Source organism: Dasypus novemcinctus, chromosome 1 (assembly GCF_030445035.2).
Source record: "Dasypus novemcinctus isolate mDasNov1 chromosome 1, mDasNov1.1.hap2, whole genome shotgun sequence".
Lineage (NCBI taxonomy): Eukaryota > Metazoa > Chordata > Mammalia > Cingulata > Dasypodidae > Dasypus > Dasypus novemcinctus.
In genome coordinates this window covers 167,233,373-167,258,216 of record NC_080673.1, presented here as the reverse complement: position 1 = coordinate 167,258,216, position 24,844 = coordinate 167,233,373, and the positions used below count along the sequence as shown (strand labels likewise).

General features: G+C 37.6%; 1 protein-coding gene and 1 long non-coding RNA gene across 13 annotated transcripts in view; one reads left to right on the top strand and one right to left on the bottom strand.

The window, feature by feature from the left end:
• LOC139439516 (uncharacterized) overlaps nt 1-7,729 on the bottom strand; it is a 41,890-nt gene extending 34,161 nt beyond the window's left edge. Inside the window, exons 1-2 of the long non-coding RNA XR_011649463.1 lie at nt 7,625-7,729; nt 6,871-6,957 (exon numbers count right to left, since the gene is read on the bottom strand). This is a non-coding gene — a long non-coding RNA (uncharacterized lncRNA). The remainder of the gene's footprint in view (nt 1-6,870; nt 6,958-7,624) is intronic.
• The window catches only part of WDR19 (WD repeat domain 19), a 188,229-nt gene that overhangs the window by 37,258 nt on the left and 126,127 nt on the right, over nt 1-24,844 (top strand). For all 12 annotated transcript variants that reach the window (XM_071216978.1, XM_071216979.1, XM_058299618.2 and 9 more), the window contains 9 exons: nt 5,042-5,189; nt 5,318-5,522; nt 7,654-7,813; nt 7,980-8,090; nt 10,163-10,272; nt 19,545-19,602; nt 23,144-23,284; nt 23,365-23,447; nt 23,914-23,997. In XM_071216978.1, the coding sequence (XP_071073079.1) occupies nt 5,042-5,189; nt 5,318-5,522; nt 7,654-7,813; nt 7,980-8,090; nt 10,163-10,272; nt 19,545-19,602; nt 23,144-23,284; nt 23,365-23,447; nt 23,914-23,997 (1,100 nt within the window). The remainder of the gene's footprint in view (nt 1-5,041; nt 5,190-5,317; nt 5,523-7,653; nt 7,814-7,979; nt 8,091-10,162; nt 10,273-19,544; nt 19,603-23,143; nt 23,285-23,364; nt 23,448-23,913; nt 23,998-24,844) is intronic.

Below are 24,844 nucleotides of genomic sequence, written 5' to 3'. Positions count from 1 at the left end.
AAAATACTATAAAATGTGGAAATGGCTTTGGAATTGGTTAATGGATAGAGGCTGGAAGAATTGTGAGGCACTTGATAGAAAAAGCCTAACTTGCTTTGAAAAGACTGTTGATAGAAATGTGGGCACTAAAAGTACTTTCCAATGAGGTCTTACAAGGAAATGATGAATGTGATATTGAAAACTGGAGGAAAGGTGATCCTTCTTATGAAGTGGCAGAGAACTTGGCAAATTTGTGTTCTGATGTTGAAAGTGGAACTTGTAAGCAATGAACTTGGATATGCAGATGAGATTTCCAAACTAAGTGTGGAAGATGCAGCCTGGCTTCTCCTTGCACCTTATAGTGAAATGCCAGAGGAAAGGGATAAGCAGAATATTAAACTCTCAAGCACAAAGAAGCTAGCAATTGATGATTTTGAAAATTCTTAGCCTATCCAGATAGTGTGCTTGAGACTTGGGCCAGAGGTGGCTTTATCAGGGACCTCCCTGAGCTTTTTAGTGACTCCACAGAGAACAGGGTTCCCTATGAGGGTTTAATTGAACAACCCTTTGCTAAAAAAGGTGTGGCTAAAAATAGATCCAGTCAGCTGTTTCAGTGGAAGTAAGAATTGGAAATGCAGTTATCCAAGAAGGATCTGTGGAAAGTTCCATTGTTTGATGGTGTGGACTCCCTGGAATCTCATACAAAGCCAACAAGGTTGTTTTGATTTTTCATGAACAGAAGCAAGGCCTGAAAGGTTCAGAGAAGGGGCTAACTAAAGGAAGAATGACTTCAAGGGCAGAATCGTGGAAGCTGAGCTCTGGACCAAAGAGATTTCCTTGGTCCAAGAGAGTGAGCCCACCCACATGTATGGAAAGTGCTCTTGCAGGGGAAGGTCTACTTACCCTGCACTTAGAGGAGGTGGGCCTTGTGCCCCATTGTTCAGGGACAGTGACACTACCTCCGTGATAGGAGATGGTGGGGCCTGTGCCATGGTATTCATGGAGAGCCCGGATACCATTCTGTAGCCTGGAGAGGGTTAGACCTCTGAAATTCCTTGGAAGGGGTAGGTCTTCACTCCATCAGACTCAGAGGATGGTGCATCAAGCCGCAGATGGCTCTCAGACCTTGAGATCTAATTAAATTTGCCCTGCTGAGTTTTGGACTTGTTTGAGACCCATGGACCCCTGTTTACCTTCTCTAATGGTTTGAAGCTGTGTGTGTCCCAGAAAAACATGTTTGTAAATCTAATCCATTCCTGTGGGTATAAACCCATTATAAGGACCTTTTGATAAGACTTCAGTTAAGGTTTTTCCTACCTCAGTCAGGATAGGTCTCAGTCTTATTACTGGAGCCCTTTATAAGAGAATGAAATGCAGACAAAGAGCATAAGAAAACCATGCAAGCAAGAAGCTGAAACTAACGAAACCCAGAAGAGAAGGGAGAGAACAGCAGGCGCTTCCATATGCCTTGTCATATGCCAGAGGAGCCAAGGATTGCTAGCAGCTGGTCTTCAGGAAGAAAGCATTGTTCACGCTGAACCATTTCATGGTATCTGTTTTAAGCAGCCTATGAAACTAAAACACCTTCCAATTTCTCCCTTCCTCTGCCTGTCCCACAATTGTATTTTGGAAGCAGATAACTTGTTTTTAGGTTTCAGAGGTCCAGCCAACAGGAATTTTGCTCTGAGATGAACTACATCCATAACTGAATTTGAAGAGACTTTGTACTTAGCCTTTTTACTGAAATGACTTTAGGCTTAAGGGAGATTGTGATAGAATGACTGAATTTTGCATGTTGGAAGAACATGTCTTATTTGGATCCAGAGGGCAGACTGTTGGCATCAAGTCATGCCCCCCCATGTTCAGGTCCTGACCCTTGGTCCTGTGGGTGAGAAGCCATTTGTAAATAGGTTCTTTGAAGGTATTATTAATTAGTCCTTTGAAGGTGTTATTAATTAGGAAGTTCCCAGACAAATAAGGGTGGGCCTTAATCCAATATGACTGAAGTCTTACGTAAAGGAAATTTGACATGGAAGTAGAAGCCACGGGGAGCAGCCAGAAAGTGGAAGTCAGTGGAATCCAGAGGAGAAAAGAGAAGCCAGGAAAGGCTGCCTTGTGCATTGCCATGTGACAGAAATGCCAAGGGCCAACAGTCACTGGGCAGCCAACTGTCACAGTCTTTGGGGGAAAGTGTCACCTTGCTGACACCTCACTTTTGGACTTCTCCTAGCCTCAGATCTGTGAGCCAATAAATTCCATTGTTGAAGTGAATCCCTTTTATAGTATTTCTTTTAGTAACCAGGAAACAACTATAAAACAACTGTATTTGAATTTTTCATTTATTTTTGATAGCCAGTTAATTTAGTATATTCTTGACCACGACGCACATAGCCCCTGCACACATCCTTGTGGCTGACTACAGCTGCCCTTTGACCGAGCCTTAAGAACGTTGCCAAATGTCCGGCTTCACCTTAGGCTCTACTCAACAAAGACAGCATTCCCCTCCCTACTACACTCTCCTTAATACTAAGACAACCTTAGCTTTCTTCTTTCCTTCTTTTTCTCCCTCCTCTCCCCTCCCTTTCCCTTGACAAATATAACCGTCTTCCAGAGAAGTACCTGGATTATTTACACAAAATTCCTAATGCGCTAGTTGGTACTCAGTCCATTTTCTCCCAGTCACAAAACATATGAGGGGAATGACATAAACATAAAGATAACTTGAATCCCCTCTACTTTATATGGAAATACAATATTGTAACAGATTTTCATTCTGAAACAGTACTCAATATAGCCACCTCATTACCCACAGTGCAAGTTCACCACAGGTAGAAAGTGCTGCTTGGGCAGTTATGCAAGAGGATGGGGGTGGCGGACTTGGCCCAGTGGTTAGGGCGTCCGTCCCCCACATGGGAGATCCGTGGTTCAAACCCCAGGCCTCCTTGACCCGTGTGGAGCTGGCCCATGCACAGTGCTGATGTGCACAAGGAGTGCCGTGCCACGCAGGGGTGGTCCCCCGCATAGGGGAGCCCCACGCGCAAGGAGTGTGCCCCATAAGGAGAGCCGCCCAGTGCGAAAGAAAGTGCAGCCTGCCCAGGAATGGCGCTGCCCACACAGAGAACTGACACAACAAGATGACTCAACAAAAAGAAACACAGATTCCCATGCCACTGACAACAACAGAAGCGGACAAAGAAGACAACGTAGCAAATAGACACAGAGAACAGATAACCGGGGTGGGAAGGGAAGGGGAGAGAAATAAATAAATAAATAAATCTTAAAAAAAAAAAAAAAAAGAGGATGGGGGATAAACCAGTATCTAACAGGTGTCCAAGTCAAAACTTGGGTATGACTACAGGGAAAAGATAAAGCGTAGTAAGACCAACCATTTATAAACTGATACCACTTCTCTTACTCCCTTTGCAGTTTACTTTTTCTTGATACTTTCTGTTAAAGAGGCTAGTATGACCTTTGTGGCATTGGGTTGAGGTTTCAGTGAGTTGATTTTTTCCAAACACATTATCAGGCACAGGCTAGCTATTTAGCAGATACTAATTAGTTAAAGCTCTGTCCTCTTTACGTATTCTGCCCCACCCTTAAACCCCCAAGTTTCAGAATTATCTCTGGCTTCTTTGTACACATCCCCACTCCTTTTCCCAACCCTAGCCTGCAGCTCAGTTATGTGTTAAGAAGAAAAAAAAGCCTGGTTAAAACACACACACACGTGAAAGATTGGTAGCACAAACTCTCCATAACCCAACATGGGATGGGTGTTTGCTATTATCCAAATTTAGAGCACACTGGTAAGTTAGAATTTTAGATGTTTGGGGCATGATATCAGTGGGGAGTGTGCCCACAGGAGTAAATTGCTCCTTTAACTCATGTCCACATTTTTTTCACACGTAAGGCCAGCTTGGCAGGGAAGGGAAAGGCTTATGGTGCCCCAGCCCTCCCTGTGGTCTAGGACAGAAAAGGCTGCTTGAAGGCCCTTGCATTCTTGACCAGAGTGCTGTGCATTTTCCTTGACTTTAGCATCCACTCTGTCGGAGTATACTATTGCAGCTTAATTTCCCATTCACCTTCAAAAAATTTGAGAGACGCACTGCCCTATGATGTACATGTATAAAAATACTTCACTCTTCCAACAGTCTGTTCCTCTTTAAAATTATTATATTCACTTGCAATTTCCCTTCATAATTTATCCAACATATTTTTCCTCTCTGTGTAGATGTTAAGGAAGGTAACCCCTGTTGGAACTGGGAAAAATGAATTCTTACGTATACCTTAAGAAAACAATTTTGTACCCCATGACTCCCAGCTTGTCCACAAAGGATGAGAGGACTTGGGACATGTTCTAGAAAGTCCATAAACATATTGCCCTTGGGAGGCAGTAAGAGTGGTAGTTAAATGGTGGACTTGAAAGACAGATAGACCAGGGTTTATTAAGATTAGTAATAATAACAACTAGTATGTAGTACTTATTACATATATCGGTGATCTCTTAATCCTTACAACAATGCCAGAGGTAAACACTTGTGTTATTGCCATTTTATAGGTGAGGAACAAAGGCATAGAGAAGACAAGTAACTTGTCCAAGGTCACGCAGTCAGCTAGTGGCATGAATGGCCTAAACTAGATGTCTTCCTCCAGAGCTTCCTCCAGGAAGCTTTCAATTTCCTGACCTACAAAATAGAGATAGTTCTAGTACTTACCTAATAGAGGTGTGGTATAAAAATTGAAAGGAATGATGTATATACAACTTTTAGTATACTATCTGCCATGTAATAAGCACTCAACAAATGATTACTCCTTTTGTTTCTTCTGCCATCAGCCCAGGGGCTGTATGCTCATCTATTCAAATCAAGAGTTGGTACAACATAGTGTTTAAAAACCTAGACTATGAATGGGAAAAGAAACTTAACTTCTTATTGTGGTTGGAATGCTGTTGGGTTGACTGTGGATTGGTAAGCTCTGCCAGCTATGGCTGCAAACAGGTTTCTACCATGGCAAGTGATAATGATTTAAGTACAGATGGGACAAACCTTTAAATCCTATTTTGTAGGTTAATGATGCTACTTATGAGATTCCGGATTTTCCACCAACCATTAAAGGTGTTCTTTGGGAAAATTGGCCAATGGATAAAGGTGTATTTATTGCTTACGATGACGATAAGGTGTACACTTATGTCTTTCACAAGGACACTATACAAGGTACTTTAAAACTTTTGTGTACATTTTTTGGTAAGTGACTTTCCATTGCAATGAAATTAAAACATTCCTTTCTGATGTTTGTGCAGAGTATTAGCTGTCAGCATTACAATGTCTGTTTTATAATACAGGATCCAAGGTCATTTTGGCTGGTGGAACCAAAGTTCCCTTCTCTCATAAACCTTTGCTATTATATAATGGAGAGCTGACGTGCCAGACACAGAGTGGAAAAATAAACAACATCTACCTTAGCACTCACAGCTTCCTTGACAGTTTAAAGGATGTGGGGCCTAATGAACTGAGACAAATGCTGACACAGACGTTAATGCTAAAAAGGTAGGTTTAAAAATAATTATTTTGGAATGTCTCATTTGCTTTTCAGCTTTTAAAGATCAAATCCCATTAGAATAGATGGAGATAATAGTACTCACCTTGTTCCCTTCACAGGATTATTGTGGGGCTCAGATAAGATAATAGACATGAAAATGTATATAAATTCTAAAGGAAATACTGTTGTCTGATGCCATTGGTACTTTATGATAAGAAATGTCCTTTTAGAACAAAAAGGTTTTGAAGCACCCAGATAGCTTAGCTGTCATGAAATTTTAATAAACTTAATTGTTTTAACAATATCTTAATTTCATCCTAATGAAGGCTGAGTGCCTTGCCTAAGGTATTTCTTTTCCTGCTTTTTTCCTCCTACCTCGTAGGCACACTGAATTCCTTTGTGGTTCTTCTTCTGCCCATCTCCTTTAATGATGCTGTTCCTTGGGGTCCCGTGAGCTCCCTTCTTCTCTTTCTCTTCTTCCTGACTGATCTCTACTTACAGTTTCAATTACTGTCCATATGAGACTGGCTCCAAAATCTTTGTATGCCTCCAACTCGCCCTGTCTAAAACCGAGCTCACCGTCTTCCCCAGCGCACACACAGATCCTTCTCTCCTCCCGTGTTCCCCCTCTTCACTCAGAAGCTCTCCGTCCTCACCTGGAATAATGCCGCCACCTCCTTACTGCCCTCTCTGCCAATAGCCTCATGACAATCTAAACTTATTTTCCACTAACATTTTTTCTCTCCTCACATTTTGAAATTCTGACTCTGAACTTTTTAGTGACTTTCTCCTTGCCTTTTGGGAAAATGCAAATTCCTCAGGACCTCGGCATGACATACTAGGCAATTGATTTAATACCAGATTCAACTAGCCCTGCTCCTCAATTCCCTCTCTCTTCCACTTACTACTTGAGTTGTATTTTCCCATAACTTTGATTTGGCACATATTGCTTCCACTTCCTAGTATGCCCTTCCCCTAACTGTATAGTGACTCCTCATTCTTCCCCATTCAGTGGAGCCCTTCCCTCCTCCAGGAAGCCTTCCTTGACTTCCCCCTACGCCCACTACTGGCAGGCTGGGTTGCAGTCCTTTCTGATGTATTGCCTCAGGGCCAGGATGTGGTATACATAGTGCATTAGAGCATTTTATCACCTACAGTTGTGTGACTTGGGCTAACCTTTTAAAGTCTCCAAACCTCAGTTTCCCCCTCTATAAAGAAAGAATAATAATTATACTTGGTGGGTAGGGTTGTTAAAGTAATTCAATGAGAGAATTCATGCAAAGCACTTAGCACAAAAATTCATGTATTATAAGCATTACCTCTGTCATGCTATTTTATAGCCATCTGTTTACTTACCTTTCTCTTCTACCTTCCCTCTTTATGATGGCCTTAAAGACAGCAACTGTGTGTTTTATCTTTGCATCTTGGTTCCATGCACAGTTCCTGGCACATAATAGGTACTCAGTAAATATGTGTTGGATGGATGGATAGATGGATGGATTTATTGATATAGTAATTCCACAAAAGTTCCTTTGGTCTTTATGTTCATATTTTAAACCAGAGGTCAGCAGACTTTTTCTGTAATGGACCAGATGGTAAATATTTCAAGTTTTGTGGGCGCTATAGTCTCTACTACAGTTACTTATCTCTGCTGTGGTGGTGCAAAAGCAGCCATAGATAATAGATAAATGAATGTGTGTGGCTGCACTCCACTCAAACTTCACTTACAGAAACAGGCAGCTGACTGGTTTTAATAGGAATAGAGTACTAATTTTACTAGACCAATGTGAGAAAAATTTTTTAACCAATGTGTGAATATAGATGTAAAACAGAACAAAAATAATAAATAGACGTTGTTAATTCTGTTGTTTCAAAGTATGAGATTTCTTGGGGGGAGAGGGGAGGGGTAATTACAGAGACTAGATTCAGATTAATAAGGAAATTCATGAAAAAAAAACATCTATACAAACAAGGAAGAAAAGTTTATACGTTTTTCATCACATGCAAATGCAAATTACAGATTAAGAAATATTTCGCAAAATTTATCTAGGGCATGATACTAAATTATATATAATCTGAAAATTGCCTACTTGGTGGTAGGTAGAGTTACCTGATTAAGCATGTGTACTTGAATCCTAGGTTTTCTGATGCCTGGGAAATGTGCAAGATTCTGAACGATCAAGCTGCCTGGAACGAGTTGGCCAGAGCCTGTCTACATCACATGGAAGTGGAGTTCGCAATCCGTGTTTATCGGACAATTAGAAATGTTGGCATAGTGATGTCCTTGGAGCAAATAAAGGTAACAGCATGTTTTGGAATTATCACATTAAAATGTAAATAGTTAAAGTTTCTGTGGTGAGTCTTACCTAACTCCTACAAAGCAAATTGGTAGAACGTTATCACTCCTACTGAGCAAAGTTTAAAAAAAAGAATTTTCTTCTCATCAGAATTGTCTTTATTTGTAGGGAATAGAAGACCACAACCTTTTGGCAGGCCATCTTGCCATGTTCACTAACGATTTCAACCTGGCTCAGGATCTGTACCTGGCATCCAGCTGTCCTGTTGCTGCCCTGGAGGTATGGCGGCAAATACGATGGGAAGAACATGTGAAGGAGGCATCACTCCTTTTGTAGAATTCGGATTTCTCAGCACCAGATACCATATGCTCCTCCCCTGCCTGAAATTAGACACTTCAGCTTTAAGATCTCCTGAGTATTCCAAAATAGTAAAAATAGCCAAAAAGAATATTTTCATTCTGCATTCTGCAGATGCATAAAATGCAAGGTTATTGTAATAGTACCAAATAATTTAAAGTCTAAGTGTGAAAAAAGATAAAAACAAAAAACTAATGTTAAAGTTTGCCACAGGACATAGATTGTATACTTTGCAAAAATGTATGCAAATGAAAATCGCCAACATTTGTTGAGTGCTCATATGTGCCAGGCACTGTTCTAGGCACTTGACATACATTAACTCATTTAACCCTCACAACAATCCTACAAGAATAGATAATTATTTTCTTTATTTTCAAGATGGGAAACCAGAGGTGCATTTATCTTTTACTTATCATATGAAATTCTCTTGTGTGTTAAGAGGTAGGCGAAGGACTCACGTGCCATCACTAGTTTTCCCAGAGATGAGTGTCGCAGAAGGGAAACTAGGACAGAGGGAATGATTTAGATCAAGGGCAGAAAGAAGGGAGATGTGGCAATATAGACAGTGATTAAAAATATGGACTTCAGAGTTGGACACATCTGGGTTCAACTCCCAAGTGTCTGTAGCCTTGGACAAGATATTTAATCCTTTTGAGTCTAGATCCACCTTCTTTAAAGAGGGATTCAATATCTAGCCATGGGTTGTTGTAAAGATTTAAAAATGAAATTAGTTCTTTTGACACAGTGCCTGATCAACAGGAAAGACACAAAAATGGTAGTGATTGTTATTCCCCTCCTCCAACCAGCATTTCTATTAACTATAAAGAGCAAAAATGTTTTGCTGTTAATTATATAACTTTCTTAAATTGTTCTCTTGCAGTTTTTCATTTTTAAATTTTAAGTGAACTAAATTAATTTGGTTCTAAGAAAAATTTAGATAGTTTTATAGTTTTCTTTAAGATTATTGACACCCTGAGAAATTTTCAGAACTTGAATTAGTACTGACATAGGAATATCACCGCCACAAATGAGACCAAACATTATCTTAGCTCTTCTGCATTTAGCTGTGTACACTGGCCACATGCTGCAAGATTTGTAAAAAATTTGATATAGTGCCTTCAGAATGAGGAGGGAGGATTGCATTCTGTCGTTCCTTTAACCCGAAGGATAATGAGTTAGAGAGTAAAGAGGTCAGTGGTAGAGCCATGCTGCCCAGCTCTGCCGTATACTAGCTATCTAACCTCATATACAAAACTTAGCCTGTCTTTGCCTTAGTTTCTGCATCTCTAAAATGGGGTCAGTAAAAGTTCAATAGGGAAATTGTAAAAGGTAAATAAGCCAGTGCTCTAGAACAGTACTGGCAAAAAATAAGCGCTCAGAAAATGTTAGCCATTGTTTACTTACATTTCCTAAAGAATTAAGTGATGAAAGAATTTTAAAATGTTCTTTAATGTTTAGTTGCTATTTGGAATTGTATAACAGACACAGATAGAAGGCCACGAAAACCAGAGAGAAAGACACATTTACATTTTACTTATGTTCACTTTTCATATTGTAATAAACTTCAGATTGTCTAAGAATAACATCAATTCCTATAGGATGGTGTTTCTCAACCATTTTTTATTATCTCCCCTCTGGGCAAGTAATTCATTTTAATTTCATTTAACTGATCAATTAAATTAAATTTCTTCCTATTGAGAAAAGTTAAATACTAAGAAATAAGATTTTGTTGATTACGATTGAGGTTTGGAGGGCCACAAACCAATGGAATAGCTAAGATTTTTTTTGTCCCACATGAACCATTTTTGCCCTCTTGGGGACTCTACTGCCCCTATGGAGAAAGCATGCTATAGTAATATATTATCCTTGCAAAAATATCAAGTTTTATTCTTTAAACAAAGTTTTTATAATCACTTTTACTAAAACTTGCTCTATGTGGTGACTTTGCAGAGTAATTTGCTCATTTGAAATTAAGTTCTCTCTCTTCCTAACAGATGAGAAGGGATTTACAGCATTGGGACATTGCTTTACAATTGGCAAAGCGTTTGGCCCCAGATCAAATACCATTTATATCAAAAGAATATGCTATTCAGCTTGAATTTACGTAAGTCCTTGTCTTTATATGCTGTAGTCAGTAGCTAATTACTGTGTATCTTCAATTCTAAACTGCCGTTAATTATAAGGTCCTCCATTGATTTAATATAATACTTGCTGGACAGGAGGAACAACTATATTGAATGAACGTCAAAATTTTTTTGTAAGTGATTATGTCATGTCCAGATATTTATCCACATTTTTTCAGTATCAAATTCTGTTTGGGTTTAAGCCTTCTCTAAACTGAGAGACCAAATATTTTGCTCATCAGTTTTGCATAATATCAAGGTGACACACTGCTTTTCATAAGCTGTGCTCATGATCTTGACCTCTTTTAACACTTTGAGGATTTGCAGTGAAATTTCAAAGGCATCAAGGCATGGTGAAAAATACCAGCGTTTGGTCTGTTTCTTCTGTTTGATTTTAAATTGCAGTTTTTCTTTTTTAAATTGAATTGCATATAGATATAAATTAGGCAGAGTTAAAAGTCAAGCCAGAATCTTTTCATAAAAGGATATTCAGTGCTTGAGTAATTATTCTTTATATGGTACATGAATAGGTTTCAAAAATCTCTGCTAACTGTAGAAACTCCATAATCTATTCTGAGAGATATAGAATTTTCTAGTGTTCTTATTAATAATTGTTATAGTGCTCTTGAATCTTATTTCAGTGCCACATCAATGTACAATTTTAGAGACATACAGGATCCAGTTTTAAGTTAATAAACTGCAACCAGTGCTAATACCTGCCAAGACAATAAATGGCTAATTTCTTTGCAAATATAAGTACATATGGGTATGTGCAATGGCAACCATATCATGACTTTGTCTGACAACTGGACCATTTATTTTGACTTTGAGTATAAGATACATTCCAATCTCAGAAATATTAAAATGTGGATGAATAGTGGTCTTTGAACAAAGGAAATATGGTTCTAACTTTTGATTTTTTTAAAATGTTATTTTTATATAGTCCCACTTTGTTTTCAGTTAGACTTTAGAGTCATTGAGAATATTGATGCAAAAATTATGGTTATAGAAATTATCTTATCCATAATGCTCTTTTATTTCTAACAGGATGCCTTATATTAAAATTTCCATTCTACAAAGAAAAATTTTTTGGATATTTTATTTCTTCTTAGTCAGCCTTGATTTAAATTTGCTACATTTCTTTCCCTTACAAAGTAAATCCATATTTTAAAAGGACAAAGAGGAATCTTAGTACATACTATAAGTGACAAGGCCCCAGTGTCTCCATCCTGAGGGTGACTGGATTTTAGAGTACAAAACTTCTGTGCTGAAAAGGGTCGCCACATTGGGAGATGACTCACCATATCCCATCAGAGCAGTCAGCCCAGTAAGGCCTTGGTCCATCCAGAAGACTTTAATTTTTGATTCTTTCAGGGTAATAGAAGCTTTCATAGAAAACTCTTGAACTCTCTCTCATTATACTCAGATGAGCTGAGACCATTGAGAGCCCTGTACTTGTTATTGTTTTGTTTTCACTCTTTCTGCTCAACACTTGACCATAAAGCCACCAATTCCTAAAGCTTTCCCTGCTGTTCTGACCCTTGATTTATATACCCATCCTAACCCCCAACAATCAGAAGAGTTTCCTTTGTGATAATAGTAACCAGCCAAATAAATGTCATCATCATCAAATATCCCAGAAGCCACCAGCTGCTGATTTTGACACCTAAGACACTAGCCTGTTCTCAGTTCCAACAGTCTATTTCATTAAGCGTGTACCACCTTGATTAGGTCAAAGGAGGACCAGCTTAGTCTTGGCTCTCCAGTCTGGGATTAGGCTAGTCCCTGGATCCATGTGAGTGTTCCAAAATAAAATAATAATATAACATAATGATGTTCTGAAATAACAAGTGATAGCTCAAAAAATTATAATCAGCATCTTCTAATTGAGCTTGGCCAAGGAAAATTTCCGGCTCCTGAAGGAGGGACTGTCATTCTTGTTAGGAGAAATCTCTAGCTAGTTTTATATAATTAGGCTCAAAAATTAGAAATTACCTCTCAGAAACATTATTGACCATGTAGCCCTGGACTGACCAAAACAGGGTAACAGAATCAGGATAACAGTTTCTTACCCCCAAAACTCCTTCTGCAGCAAGAGATGAGGAAAGAAAGACTTAGAAAGGTTGAATAACTTGCCTAAGCTGGTAAGTGATGGAGCCAAGATAGCTCTCAAATAATGCCATTTCTAGAGCTGATTAATTTATTCTGGAGGAGGTGCTTAACTCAAAGGAAGAAGTATTTCATGAAGGCCATTGGGCAAATTACTGACCTATTCTGGCTTAAATAGTAAAAATAAATTGAGATAAATAGATGTTCTAGATATAATCTTATTAGCATTACAGAAATAAGAAATATTTGTATTATGTATAATTAAACTTTCTGTTTTGAAATACTTTAAAACTTACAGGATAGTTGCAAAAATAATACGTAACACATACAGAGAAATCCCAGTATATCCCTCACCCATATAACCAAATCCCACTAACTTTTTTGTTGTTTTGATATTATTCTCTGTAATTTTCTTCAAGTTTGAAACATTCTATGGTGATTTTAAAAATCCCTTCCCTCTAAACATGTGGCCCCCCTCCAACTTTTTTTTTATTAGAGAAAATGTAGGATTATATAGAAAAATCATTCACAAAATACGCAGTTCCCATATACTCCCCCTTTTTTTTTTTAAGATTTATTTATTTATTTATTTCTCTCCCCTTCACCCTCCCCCGCCCCTAGTTGTCTGCTCTCTGTGTCCATTTGCTGTGTGCTCTTCTGTGACCGCTTCTATCCTTACCAGTGGCACTGGAAATCTGTGTCTCTTTTTGTTGCATCATCTTATTATGTCAGGTCTCCGTGTGTGCAATGCCATTCTTGGGCAGGCTGCACTTTCTTTCACGCTGGGCGGCTCTCATTATGGGGCGCACTCCTTGTGCATGGGGCTCCCCTGTGTGGGGACCCCTGCGTGGCACAACACTCCTTGCATGCATCAGCACTGCGCATGGGCCAGCTCCACACGGGTCAAGGAGGCCCAGGGTTTGAACCGCAGACCTCCCATGTGGTAGGCGAACGCCCTATCCATTGGGCCAAGTCCACCTCCCCCATATACTCCCCTTTGCATGCACAGTTTTCCCTACTGTTAACACTTTGCATTAGGGTGATAACATCATTAAAATTGATGAAGCAATATTATAATTACAGTCCATAGTTTATATTAGGATTCACTATTTGTGTATAGTTCTATGGTTTCTAAAAAATTTTTTTCTTGTAACATGAAATCTAAAATTTATCCTTTTAACCATATTGAAATATATAATTCAGTGGTATTATGTTTGTAATGTTGTGCTACCATCCCCACCATACATTACCAAAACTTTTCCATCACTCCTCAAACAGAAATTCTAAACCAGATAAGCATTAAATCCCCATTTCTTACCCAAACTCCAGACCCTGGTAACCTGCATTCTAGTTTCTCAGTCTATGAATTTGCTTATTCTAAACATTTCATATCAGTGAGATCATACAATATTTGTTCTTTTGCGTATGGCTGCTTATTTCACTCAACATGCTGTCTTCAAGGTTAATCCATGTTGACTCAAGTATCAGAACTTTTTTTGTGGTTTTGATTCACATTTTCTTTTTTAAGATTATTTTTTATTTATTTCTCTCCTCTTACCACCCCCCTATCCTCACCCCCACCCCCCATTGTGTGCTCTGTGTATGCTTGCATACTCGGCAGCACTGGGAATCTGTGTCTCTTTTTGTTGAGTCATCTTGCTGCATCAGCTGTCAGTGTGTACAGCGCCACTTCTGGGTGGGCTGCACTTTCTTTGCGTAAGGTAGTTCTCCTTGCAGGGCACACTCCTTGCATGTGGGGTTCCCCTACACAGCGACACCCCTGTGTGGCATGGCACTCCTTGCACATGGCAGCACTGCGCGTGGACCAGCTCACTACACCAGCCAGGAGGCCCTGGGTTTGAACCCTGGACCTCCCATACGGTAGGCTGACGCTCATCGGTTGAAACACGTCCTCTTCCCTGATGCTCATCGGTTGAGCCACGTTCTCTTCCCTCATTCACGTTTTCTTGATGTCTGACGGCTTTGAGCATCTTTTCTTGTTCCTATTGGCCATTTGAATATCTGCTTTGGAGAAATGTCTATTCAGGTCTCTTTCCCATTTTTAGATAGCGTTGTGCATCTTTTTGTTGTTGAGTTCTAGGATTTCTTCATACATTCTGACATGTTTCCAACTATTTTTTCCCATTCTGTAGGTTGTCTTTTTACTTTCACAGTGAAGTCCTTTGATGCACAGAAGTATTTTATTTTGATGATGACCCATTTATCTATTTTTCTTTTTGTTGTTTGTGCTTTTGGTGTAAAGTCTAAGAAACTATTACCTAACACAACATGCTGAAGATCTTCCCTGTGTTTTCTTCTAGGAGTTTTATAGTTTTGGTCTTATCTTTAGGTCTTTGATCCATTTTGAGTTAATTTTTGTATATTGGGTAAGTGTCCACCTTCTTTGTTTTGCATATGGATAGTTTTCCCAGCATCATCTGTTGAAGAGACTGATCTTTCCCCATTGGGCGGACTTGGCACCCTTGTCAAAAACCAGTTGGCCATGAATGTGAGAGTTGATTTCTGAACACTCAGTTCAATTCCATTGTTCTTTTTGTCTGACTTTGTGCCTGTACCATGCTGTTTTGGTTACTGTAGCTTTGTAATAAGTTTTTGTTGTTGATGTGGGGCTTTTTTTTGTTTTTGTTTTTGTTTTTGTTTTTGTTTTTTTTTGAGGTACTGGGACCAGGGATTCAACCTAGGACCTCATATGTGGGAAACCAGTACTCAACCACTGAGCCACATCAGCTCCCCTGTAATAAGTTTTAAGATAGGGAAGTCTGAGTTTTTCAACTTCATTGTACTGTCTCAAGATGGTTTTTGGCTACTCTGGGCTCCTTACCCTTTCATATAAATTTGAAGATTGGCTTTTCCATTTCTGGAAAGAAGGTTGTTGGAATTTTGATTGGGATTGCATTTAAATTGGTAAATTGCTTTCTGTAGAATTGACATCTTAACAATATAGTCTTCCAGTCCATGAGCATGGACTATCCTTTCATTTGTTTAGGTCTTCTTTGATATATTTTATCAAAGTTTTCTAATTTTCTGTGTATACATTTTTGTTTCCTTGGTTAAACTTATTCCTAGATAATCTATTCTTTTAGTTGCTATTGTAAATGCAATCTTAATATCATCTTCAAATTGCTTATTATTAGTTTATAAAAACTAATTTATACCAATTTTTGCTTGTTGCTCTTGTACCCCACCACCCTGCTTAATTTATTAGTTCTAGTAGCTTTGTTGTGGGTTTTTCAGAACTTTCTATATATAGGATCATGTCATCTGCAAATAGGGAAAATTTTACTTTTTCCTTTGCAATTTGGATGCTGCATTAGTCAGCCAAAGGGGTGCTGATGCAAAATACCAGAAATTGGTTCGTATTTATTTAGGGTAGGCGCTTATAGATACCAGGCCATAAAGCATGTTACTTCCTTCACCAAAGTCTTATTTGCATGTGTTGGAGCAAGATGACTGCTGATGTCTGCGAGAGTTCAGGCTTCCCGGGTTCTTTTCTTCCAGGGCTTGCTTCTTCCTGGGCTCAGGGTCCCTCTCTTACTGGGGCTTGCTTCTGTTTCCTCTGTGAGCTTACTTCCCAGAGCTCCAGCTTAATGCTTCAGCATCAAACTTCAACATCAAAAACCCTCAATTCTGTCCTTTGCCATGCCTTTTATCTGTGATTCTCCACCCACCCAGGGGTAGGGACTCAATTCCCTAATGATGTGGCCCAGTCAAAGCCCTAATCATAACTTAATTACACTCACGTTCAGACCAGATTACAAACATAATCCAGTATCTATTTTTGGAATTCATAACCGTATCAAACTGCTACAGATGCCTTTCATTTTTCTTGCCCAATGGCTAGAACTTCCAGTGCAATGTTGAATAACAGTGGTAATAGTGGGCATCCTTGTCTTGTTCCTGATCATAGGGGGGAAGCTTTCAGTCTTTCACCATTGAGTATGATGTTAGTTCTTTATCATGTTGGGGAACTTTCTTTCTAGTCCTACTTTTCTCAGTGTTCTTATCAGGAAGGGGTGCTAGATTTATGAAATGCCTTTTCTGCATCGTTGAGATGATCATGTAGCTTTTTACATTTGTTTTATTAATGTGGTGTATTACATTACTTGATTTTTTATGTTGACCCACCCTTGTATACCTGGGATAAAACTCACTTGATCGTAGTGTATAATTCTTTTAATGCACTGTTGGGTTGGGTTTGTTTGTATTTGTTGAGGATTTTTGTATCTATCTTCATAAGGAATATTGGCCTATAATTTTCTTTTCTTGTGGTATCTCTGTCTGGCTTTGATATGAGGGTGGTGTTGACCTCATAGGATGATTAGGAAGTATTCCATCCTCTTCAATTTTTTGGAAGAATTTGAACAAGATCGGTGTTAATTCTGCTTTGAATGTTTGATAAAATTCACCAGTGGAGCAGCCATCTTGTCCTGGGCTTTACTTTTTGGGAAGTTTATGATTACTGATTCAGTCTCTTTAATAGTAATTGGTTTGTTGATATCTTCCATTTCTTCTTGAGTCAATGTAGGTAATATGTGTGTTTCTAAGAATTTGTCCATTTCATCTAGGTTATCTAATTTATTGGAATTCAGTTGTTTATGGTATCCTCATAGTACTTTTTATTTTAATGGGATTGTTAGTAATATCCTCCTTTACATTCCTGATTTTAGGTATTTGTATACTCTCTTTTTTTCTTTATCAGTCTAGCTAATGTTTTGTCAATTTTATTGATCTTTTCAAAGAACCTACCTTTGGTTTTGTTGATTCTATTGTTTTTTTAATGCTCTATTTCATTTATTTTTGCCCTGATCTTTGTTATCTCCTTCCTTCTACTGTGTAAGTTTAATTTGCTTATCTTTTTCTAAATCTTCCAGTTGTGAGATTTTGACGTGAGATCTTTATTCTTTTTAAATGCAAGCATTTACAGCTATAAATTTCCTTCTCAGCACTGCTTTTGCTGTATCTCATAAGTTTTCGATATGTTATGTTTTCATTTTCATTCACCTCAAGATATTTCCTGGGGTGAGGGGGAAAACAAATAGAAGATATTTCCTAAATCCCCTTTAATTTCTGCTTTGACCCATTGGTTGTTCAAGAATGCACTGTTTAATTTCCACACATTTGTGAATTTTCCAGTTTTTCCTCTTTTACAGATTTTAGCTTCATTCCATTGTGGTTGGAGAAGATACAGTGTATGATTTCAATATTTCTTATCCATTCTGACATTCTTTGTGTTTTGACTGGAGAGTTTAATCCATTTCAGTTTAAAGTAACTACCGATAATGTAGAACTTTCTTCTGTCATTTATTTTTTGGTTTTCATCTTATACTTTTTTTGTCCTCAATTCATCCATAATGTCTACTTTCATATTTATTTTATTTTTTCATAGTGTACCATTTTGAATCCCTTTTCATTTCTTTCTGTATATACCCTTCATATATTTTTTTTTTTTGCTACTACCATGGGACTTAAATTTAACATCCTAAATCTATAATAATCACATTTGTTTTTATACCAACTTAATGTCAGTAGGATGTATGCTTCCTATACTTCACTCTCCTCCTATCTTTTTGTTATATTTATTACAGATTATATCTTTATACACTATTTGTCCCAAACCATAGATTTATCATTAGCTTTTTATGCATTTGCATTTTATATCCTGTAACAAGTCAGACGTGGAGTTACATACAAAAAAAAAAAAAAATACCACACAATAGTACTGGCATTTATAATGACTCATAAGGTTACCTTACTGGCAGTCATTATTTCTTTATACTGCTTCTCTCCACTGACTTATGTCCTTTCCTTTCAGTTTGAAGACTTCCTGTTAACACTGCCTTTAGGGTAGGTCTAGTGCTGACAAACTCCTCATCTTTTGTTTATCTGGGAATATCTTAATCTCGCCCTCATTTTTGAAATAGTCTTTTCAAATATAAAATTCTTAGTTGGCACTTTTTTCTTTCAGCCTTCAAACAATTCACTCCACAGCCTTCTGGCCTCCATGGTTTCTGATAGAAGTCAGCTTTTAATCCTTTGGGGGATTCCCTTTTACATAACACATTGCTTTTCTCTTACAGTTTTCAGAGCTCTCTCTTCCTTGACATTCACCAGTTTGATTACTATGTGTCTGGGCATGTTTCTCTTTGAGTTTATCCTGTTTGGGGTTCGTTAGTCTTCTTGAATGTATATATATTCATGTATTTTGTTAAATTTGGTAAGTTTTCTGCTATTATTGCTCTGAATGTTCCCTCTACCCCTTTCTCCACTTTTGTGACTCCCTAATGCAAATATTAGCACACTTGATGGTGTTCCTCAGATTTCTTAGGTTTTGTTCATTTTTTTCTCCATTTGTTTTTCTTTCTGCTCCTTGGCCTGAATCATTCCAATTGTCTTGTCTTTGAGTTCACTGATTCTTCCTTCTGCCAACCCCAAACTACTGTTGATACCCTCCTGGGAATTTTTTCATTTCAGTATTGTGGTCTTCAACTTCTGCTTGGTTCCTTTTTAAAGTTTCTATCTCTTATTGAGATTCTTGAATTGTTCCTTTGTTGTTTTCCTGATAATCCTTAAGTTCTTCTCCATGTTTTCCACCCAGATCCACCGATTTTTTCCTACATTTTCTCTGTCATTCTATCCATATCTGTCTATCTACCTACCTATTTAATATTTTTATAGGTTTCAGAACTAGAGCTCTGTTTACTCTAATACCCAGTGTGTTCCTCCATTTCTACCCTTTACTAAACCAACAGCCACCCAGATTCTCTCAGTACATACTCTATTTGTAAATGTTGGGCCTCTGGAAAAAGGCATTTTTTATGGTAATGTGATTGTCATTTAGTGCCCCAAAGGAAATAATTAACTAAAAGTGGCTCATAAAATTTATTGTAGTTTCCAAAAGTGCCTAACATACCACAAAGTAAGTACCTTACAGTCTAGAATTATCTGGTTTAATAGTTCTTTTTAAAGTAGCAGCATAATGATGGAACTGAATGCTTAGATATATATTGTGTATTAACATCTTTTGTGAGCTTAAGCAACTCAGTGACAAAGATTATCTTTTAAATCTTGTATATGTAAATAACATTTAAATATGTAGTAAAATTCACTCTTATTTTTCTTTCAGAGGTGATTATGTAAACGCTTTGGCTCATTATGAGAAAGGAATAACAGGAGATAATAAGGTAACCTTGACTAAGGAGTGCAGAAATATCTTTGCGTTTTTTTTCATTTTCATGAATAAAAAAATCATGATCTTATTTGCATTGTATTTATTCAATGTCTGGCAGGTGAGCCCTTTTGCACTTTACCTACAACTTTGCAAGAAATCTTAAAAACTGCAATGACAGTATGTTTATCAGTTTGAAAAATATATATTTACATTGCATCTTGAATATGACTTTCTTATTAAAGATGGAAGTACGAATTTTATCACTTCCCAACTATCATTTTCTTAAGGCTTTTCCTTTTACTCTTGTAAAATTTTTCAGTGGCCTCTTATAAGTTAATGTCCAGTCCATTAGTGTTCATTTCTGTCATTTCACCTATCATGTTGCATTCTTTAAAAGATGTGTATGGAAATCATATACTTTACCTACTGTGCTACCTTATCTCCCCATCTTGGAATTTCAGCTCAAGAAGCTGAATTTTGCAATAAAAATTGGTGTTTTTAAGTTAGATGTTAAGGTTGAAAATTCTCTCTATTTTCTGTTTTACATCTTTAATTACAAAAGTAATACAGGCTCATTATGGTGAATTTAAAAATTGCAGAAACTTTTTTTTGAGGTACTGGGGGTCAGAGATTGAGCCTAATACCTCGCATGTGGGAAGCCAGAACTCAACCACTGAGCCACATTGGCTTCCCTGAGTTGGTTTTTTCATTTGTTTTCCTTGTTGTTTGTTTTTTTTAGGAGGCATCAGGAACCGAACCCAGGACCTCCCATGTGGGAAGCAGGTGCTTGAGCCACATCTGCTCCCCACAAAAGCATATATATATATTTGTTTTCTTTTTTTTAAGATTTATTTTTTTTATTTATTTCTCCTCACCCTCTCATTGTTTGCTCTCGATGTGTCTGTTTTGTTGTGTGCTCATCTTCCCTTTTTTTAGGAGGCTCTGGGAACTGAACCCAGGACCTCCCATGTGGGAGAGAGGCACCTAGTCGCTTGAGCCATTTCTACTCCCTGCTTTGTTGTGTCTTTCATTATATTTTCCTCCTTTTGTCTCTTGTTGCGTCAGCTTGCTGTGCCAGCTTATTGCATCAGCTCACTGTCTTGCTCATATTCTTTAGGAGGCACTGGGAACTGAGCCCAGACCTCCTGTGTGGTAGGCAGGAACGCAATTGCTTGAGTCACACCTACTTCCCCACAAAAGCATACTAACGCGAAAAATGAGAGTCCAATATGCTCTTCTCCAACCACAGCCCCTGTTACCTATAACCATTTGGAATCTCTTCTGAGCATCCATATATATATGAAATATGAAATAATTCACTTCCATTCATTGAGCAAAGATGAATCCAGTATCCAGTCTGTACAGAGCAGCTTTTTGCTTTCTTCATGATCTTTCCAAGTTAATGCGTATAAATCTGTTTTAACCTTTAAAAAAAAACCTTCTAGTGTTCCATTGTTTGGATGCACCATAATTATTTCATCCACTACCTTATAGAAATATAGTTGTTACTTTTGTTTTCTGTTATCAACAAATACTGCAACGCAAATTCTGCCTATAACTACCTAAGATAATATTTCTGAAGGATTTATGCTTACAGGTGGGATTTCTAGGTCATAAAATGTGTATTTAATTTTTAGTATTACTAAGTTGCTCTCAGTATTACTAAGTTGTACCTTTCAGGAGCCTATGCGTGTGTCCATTTTCTTTCCCCAACTTTCTCAGCAACACTGAATGTTGTCAGTGTTGCTGAGAAAGTTGTTTATCTTTACTAGTTAGATAAGCAAAAAAAGGCATTTCATTTTTTTTACGCCTTTGTTAATGAAATCAAGCATGTTTTTATTTATTTTTTGGCAAATTATACATTTTTAATGAATTGCCTAAATTTTTGCTCATTTTTCTTGGGTTTTTGACATTTTCTTTGGCTACGTCTTTTTTCGTTTATTCTTTATCTTTGTTGTCAAATATAGTAATTACATGTGGCTATTTAAATTAAATTGTTTCATTGTCCTAAATGATATTTCAGGGACAGATGCTGGACATTATATATCCTGCCATAACCCACTGAATGTACAGGGGGAAAGTGTAAACTACACTTTAAACTATTATCCATGTGGTGCAGCAGTGCTCCAAAATGTATTCACCAAATGCAATGAATGTGCCACAATGATGAAAGAGGATGTTAATGTGGGAGGAGTGGGGTGGGGTGGGTATGGGGTATATGGGAACTTCTTATATATATATATATTTTTAAAGATTTATTTATTTATTTCTCTCCCCTTCCTTCCTCCCAACCCAGTTGTCTGTTCTCTGTGTCTATTTGCTGTGTCTTCTTTGTCCGCTTCTGTTGTTGTCAGTGGCACAGGAATCTGTGTTTCTTTTTGCTGCATCATCTTGTGTCAGCTCTCCGTGTGTGCGGTGCCATTCCTGGGCAGGCTGCACTTTCTTTCGCGCTGGGCAGTTCTCCTTACAGGGTGCACTCCTTGCACGTGGGGCTCCCCTACGCGGGGGACACCCCTGCGTGGCACAGGCACTCCTTGCGCGCATCAGCACTGCGCATGGGCCAGCTCCACACGGGTCAAGGAGGCCCGGGGTTTGAACTGCGGACCTCCCATGTAGTAGACAGACGCCCTAACCACTGGGCCAAGTCCGCCGCCTCTTATATTTTTTAATGTAACATTTTTTGTGATCTATGTATCTTAAAAAAAATACAATTAAAAAAATGATGGGGGGTGGGGAGTGGGGAGTGGGATATATGGGAACCTCTTATGTTTTTTAATGTAACATTTTGTGTTATCTATCAACTATAAAAAAGATCATTAAATAAAATAAAAATTTTTAATTTAAAAAATTAAATTATTTAAAATTAACGAATTTCTGTTGGAATAGCCATATTTCAGTTGTTCAGCAGCCACATGGGGCTTTTAGCATTTTGTACTGGATAGATATAGAGCATTTCCATATCACAGAAAGTTCACATCATCACACTTCTTTAGATAATTCATTTTGTACTGGATAGATATAGAACATTTCCATATCACAGAAAGTTCACATCATCACACTTCTTTAGATAAAATGTAGTTATTACATTTCAGGTTAGTTATTTGAAAAGTTCTTTAGTTATCAGTGTTATCTTTATGATACAAACAATTATAAATAAGTGAGGTTTTTTGATGTTTAATTATGCCTAATAGAAAAATCCTCTATTTTATAAATGCTTGTTTCTCTTAATCTTTTTCATAGCATTTATGCTATATAGTCCAGTAGATTACTTCTTACATTAAATTTTATACCAAGAAGGCATACAAAGACATAGAAGGTATTATAATAAGAGATGGTAAAATTTTGGCCTTAAACATAAAAGATCTAGAGTTCTGCAGGAAAAAAAAACTTGGAAAAAAGACTCAGTGTTATTTCAAAATCTCGACTTGTCTGAAAAGATTAGTGAAAGCAAACCATACGTTTTGGGCTCATTTTAGATTTGTATTAATTGTTTTTGCTGAAATGCATGATTTAAAGTTAGGGTCTGATTTGTTAATATTTGCCTTAAATTACAGGAACATGATGAAGTGTGTCTGGCTGGAGTGGCCCAGATGTCCATTAGAATGGGAGATATACGCCAAGGGGTTAACCAAGCCCTCAAGCACCCCAGCAGGGTCCTTAAAAGGGACTGTGGAGCCATATTAGAGAATATGAAGGTATACTTTTCTCTATATCAATATTCATGTGATCTTACATGTAATCAATTTAGTATTTTAATACTTTTCTATTTTCTCAGCAATTTTCAGAAGCAGCCCAACTGTATGAAAAAGGTCTCTACTATGACAAAGCAGCATCGGTTTATATCCGCTGTAAAAATTGGTAAGAATTTGCTAAAATTTCTTTCTGAGCAACTTTGGAAACGAATGTGTCACTGGTCTCTGAACTTGTCATCTTGTTGCTCTTCTTACCTGTATATTCTATTCCCCTAATCTGGACCTTCCCTCCATCTCCTTTTTCCCTTCTTAGATGAATTCATTTTCATAGCTTTTTCCCAAGGAACAGCATTTTTTATTGGTCTGGTATGACAAAATCCCCATCAGCTAAATTATGGGGATGGGGGGTAGGTATTTCCCTCAAAGAGTTAGGAACTAATCTTCCTTTCCCCACCCTTGAGGTTGCAGAGTCAGGAGAAAAGGCAATTAAATCTGCTTTTACCTGTAAGAACCAAGACTTTTGAAAGATTGTGGTAACTTTTCTTAATCTTAAGGTTAACGTTTGGTTATAGGAAGCTGCTTTGGTAGTGAATATAGTGTTTATGATTTTTCTCCTGAACCTACTTTTCTAGGGCAAAAGTTGGTGAGCTTCTGCCTCATGTTTCTTCTCCTAAGATTCACTTGCAGTATGCCAAAGCTAAAGAAGCAGATGGGAGGTTTGTATAATTTCTCATATTTGTAAAGTTATAGTTTTGAAAATTGGCCATTGATGTTTGCAGCCTTCTGAAAAAAAGGCAAAGCAGATAAAGAAAACATCTTTCTTTACCTTTCCCCAGCCTGGGGTGCTGGGCTGAAAATTAGTCTATACTTCATATACCTCAGTTCCTCCTATACATGACTATAGATGACTTTCTCTTTATATCTGAAAGTTGAATACTAAAAGTTGAAATCTTGATATAATGTGGCAGGAAAATGAAGTTAAGTAATAGTAACTTTCATTTAGGATGGTAACTTGGAGATGCAGAGGGGAGGCAAAATCATCAAACATGGATTCCACAAAAATGGCTGCACTGTTTAATCAGCAAAAAACAATTTAAAATATAGCAGCAGATAGTCAGTATCCTAAATATGACAGATCCTCCTACAACTTAATATAAGAAACTCAAAAGACCCTGATATGAAAATGGGCTAAGAACAAGAAGACAAATCCCAGAGGAGAAAATAAAATTATGAAATAAACATTAAAAAAGTCCTACCTCACTAATAGTAATTAAATTAAAGCAATTGTGTATCATTTTAATCTACCATTCTGGGAAAGATTTATTTTAAAATTACCATAAAATTGACAATAACCATGTTGTCAAAATACACTTGTTATATGCTACTGAGAGGAGTAGCCTTTGGAAAATAATTGGACAATACATATTAAGAGACATTAGAAAAGTCACCTGAGGAAGTAATCAGAGATATGCACTATAAATGTCTTGTTGAAACATAGAGCTAGAGAACTAGCAAGACTGAAGGGAAGTCTTGATCTCCTGGATAGGTCAGCATACACAAAGA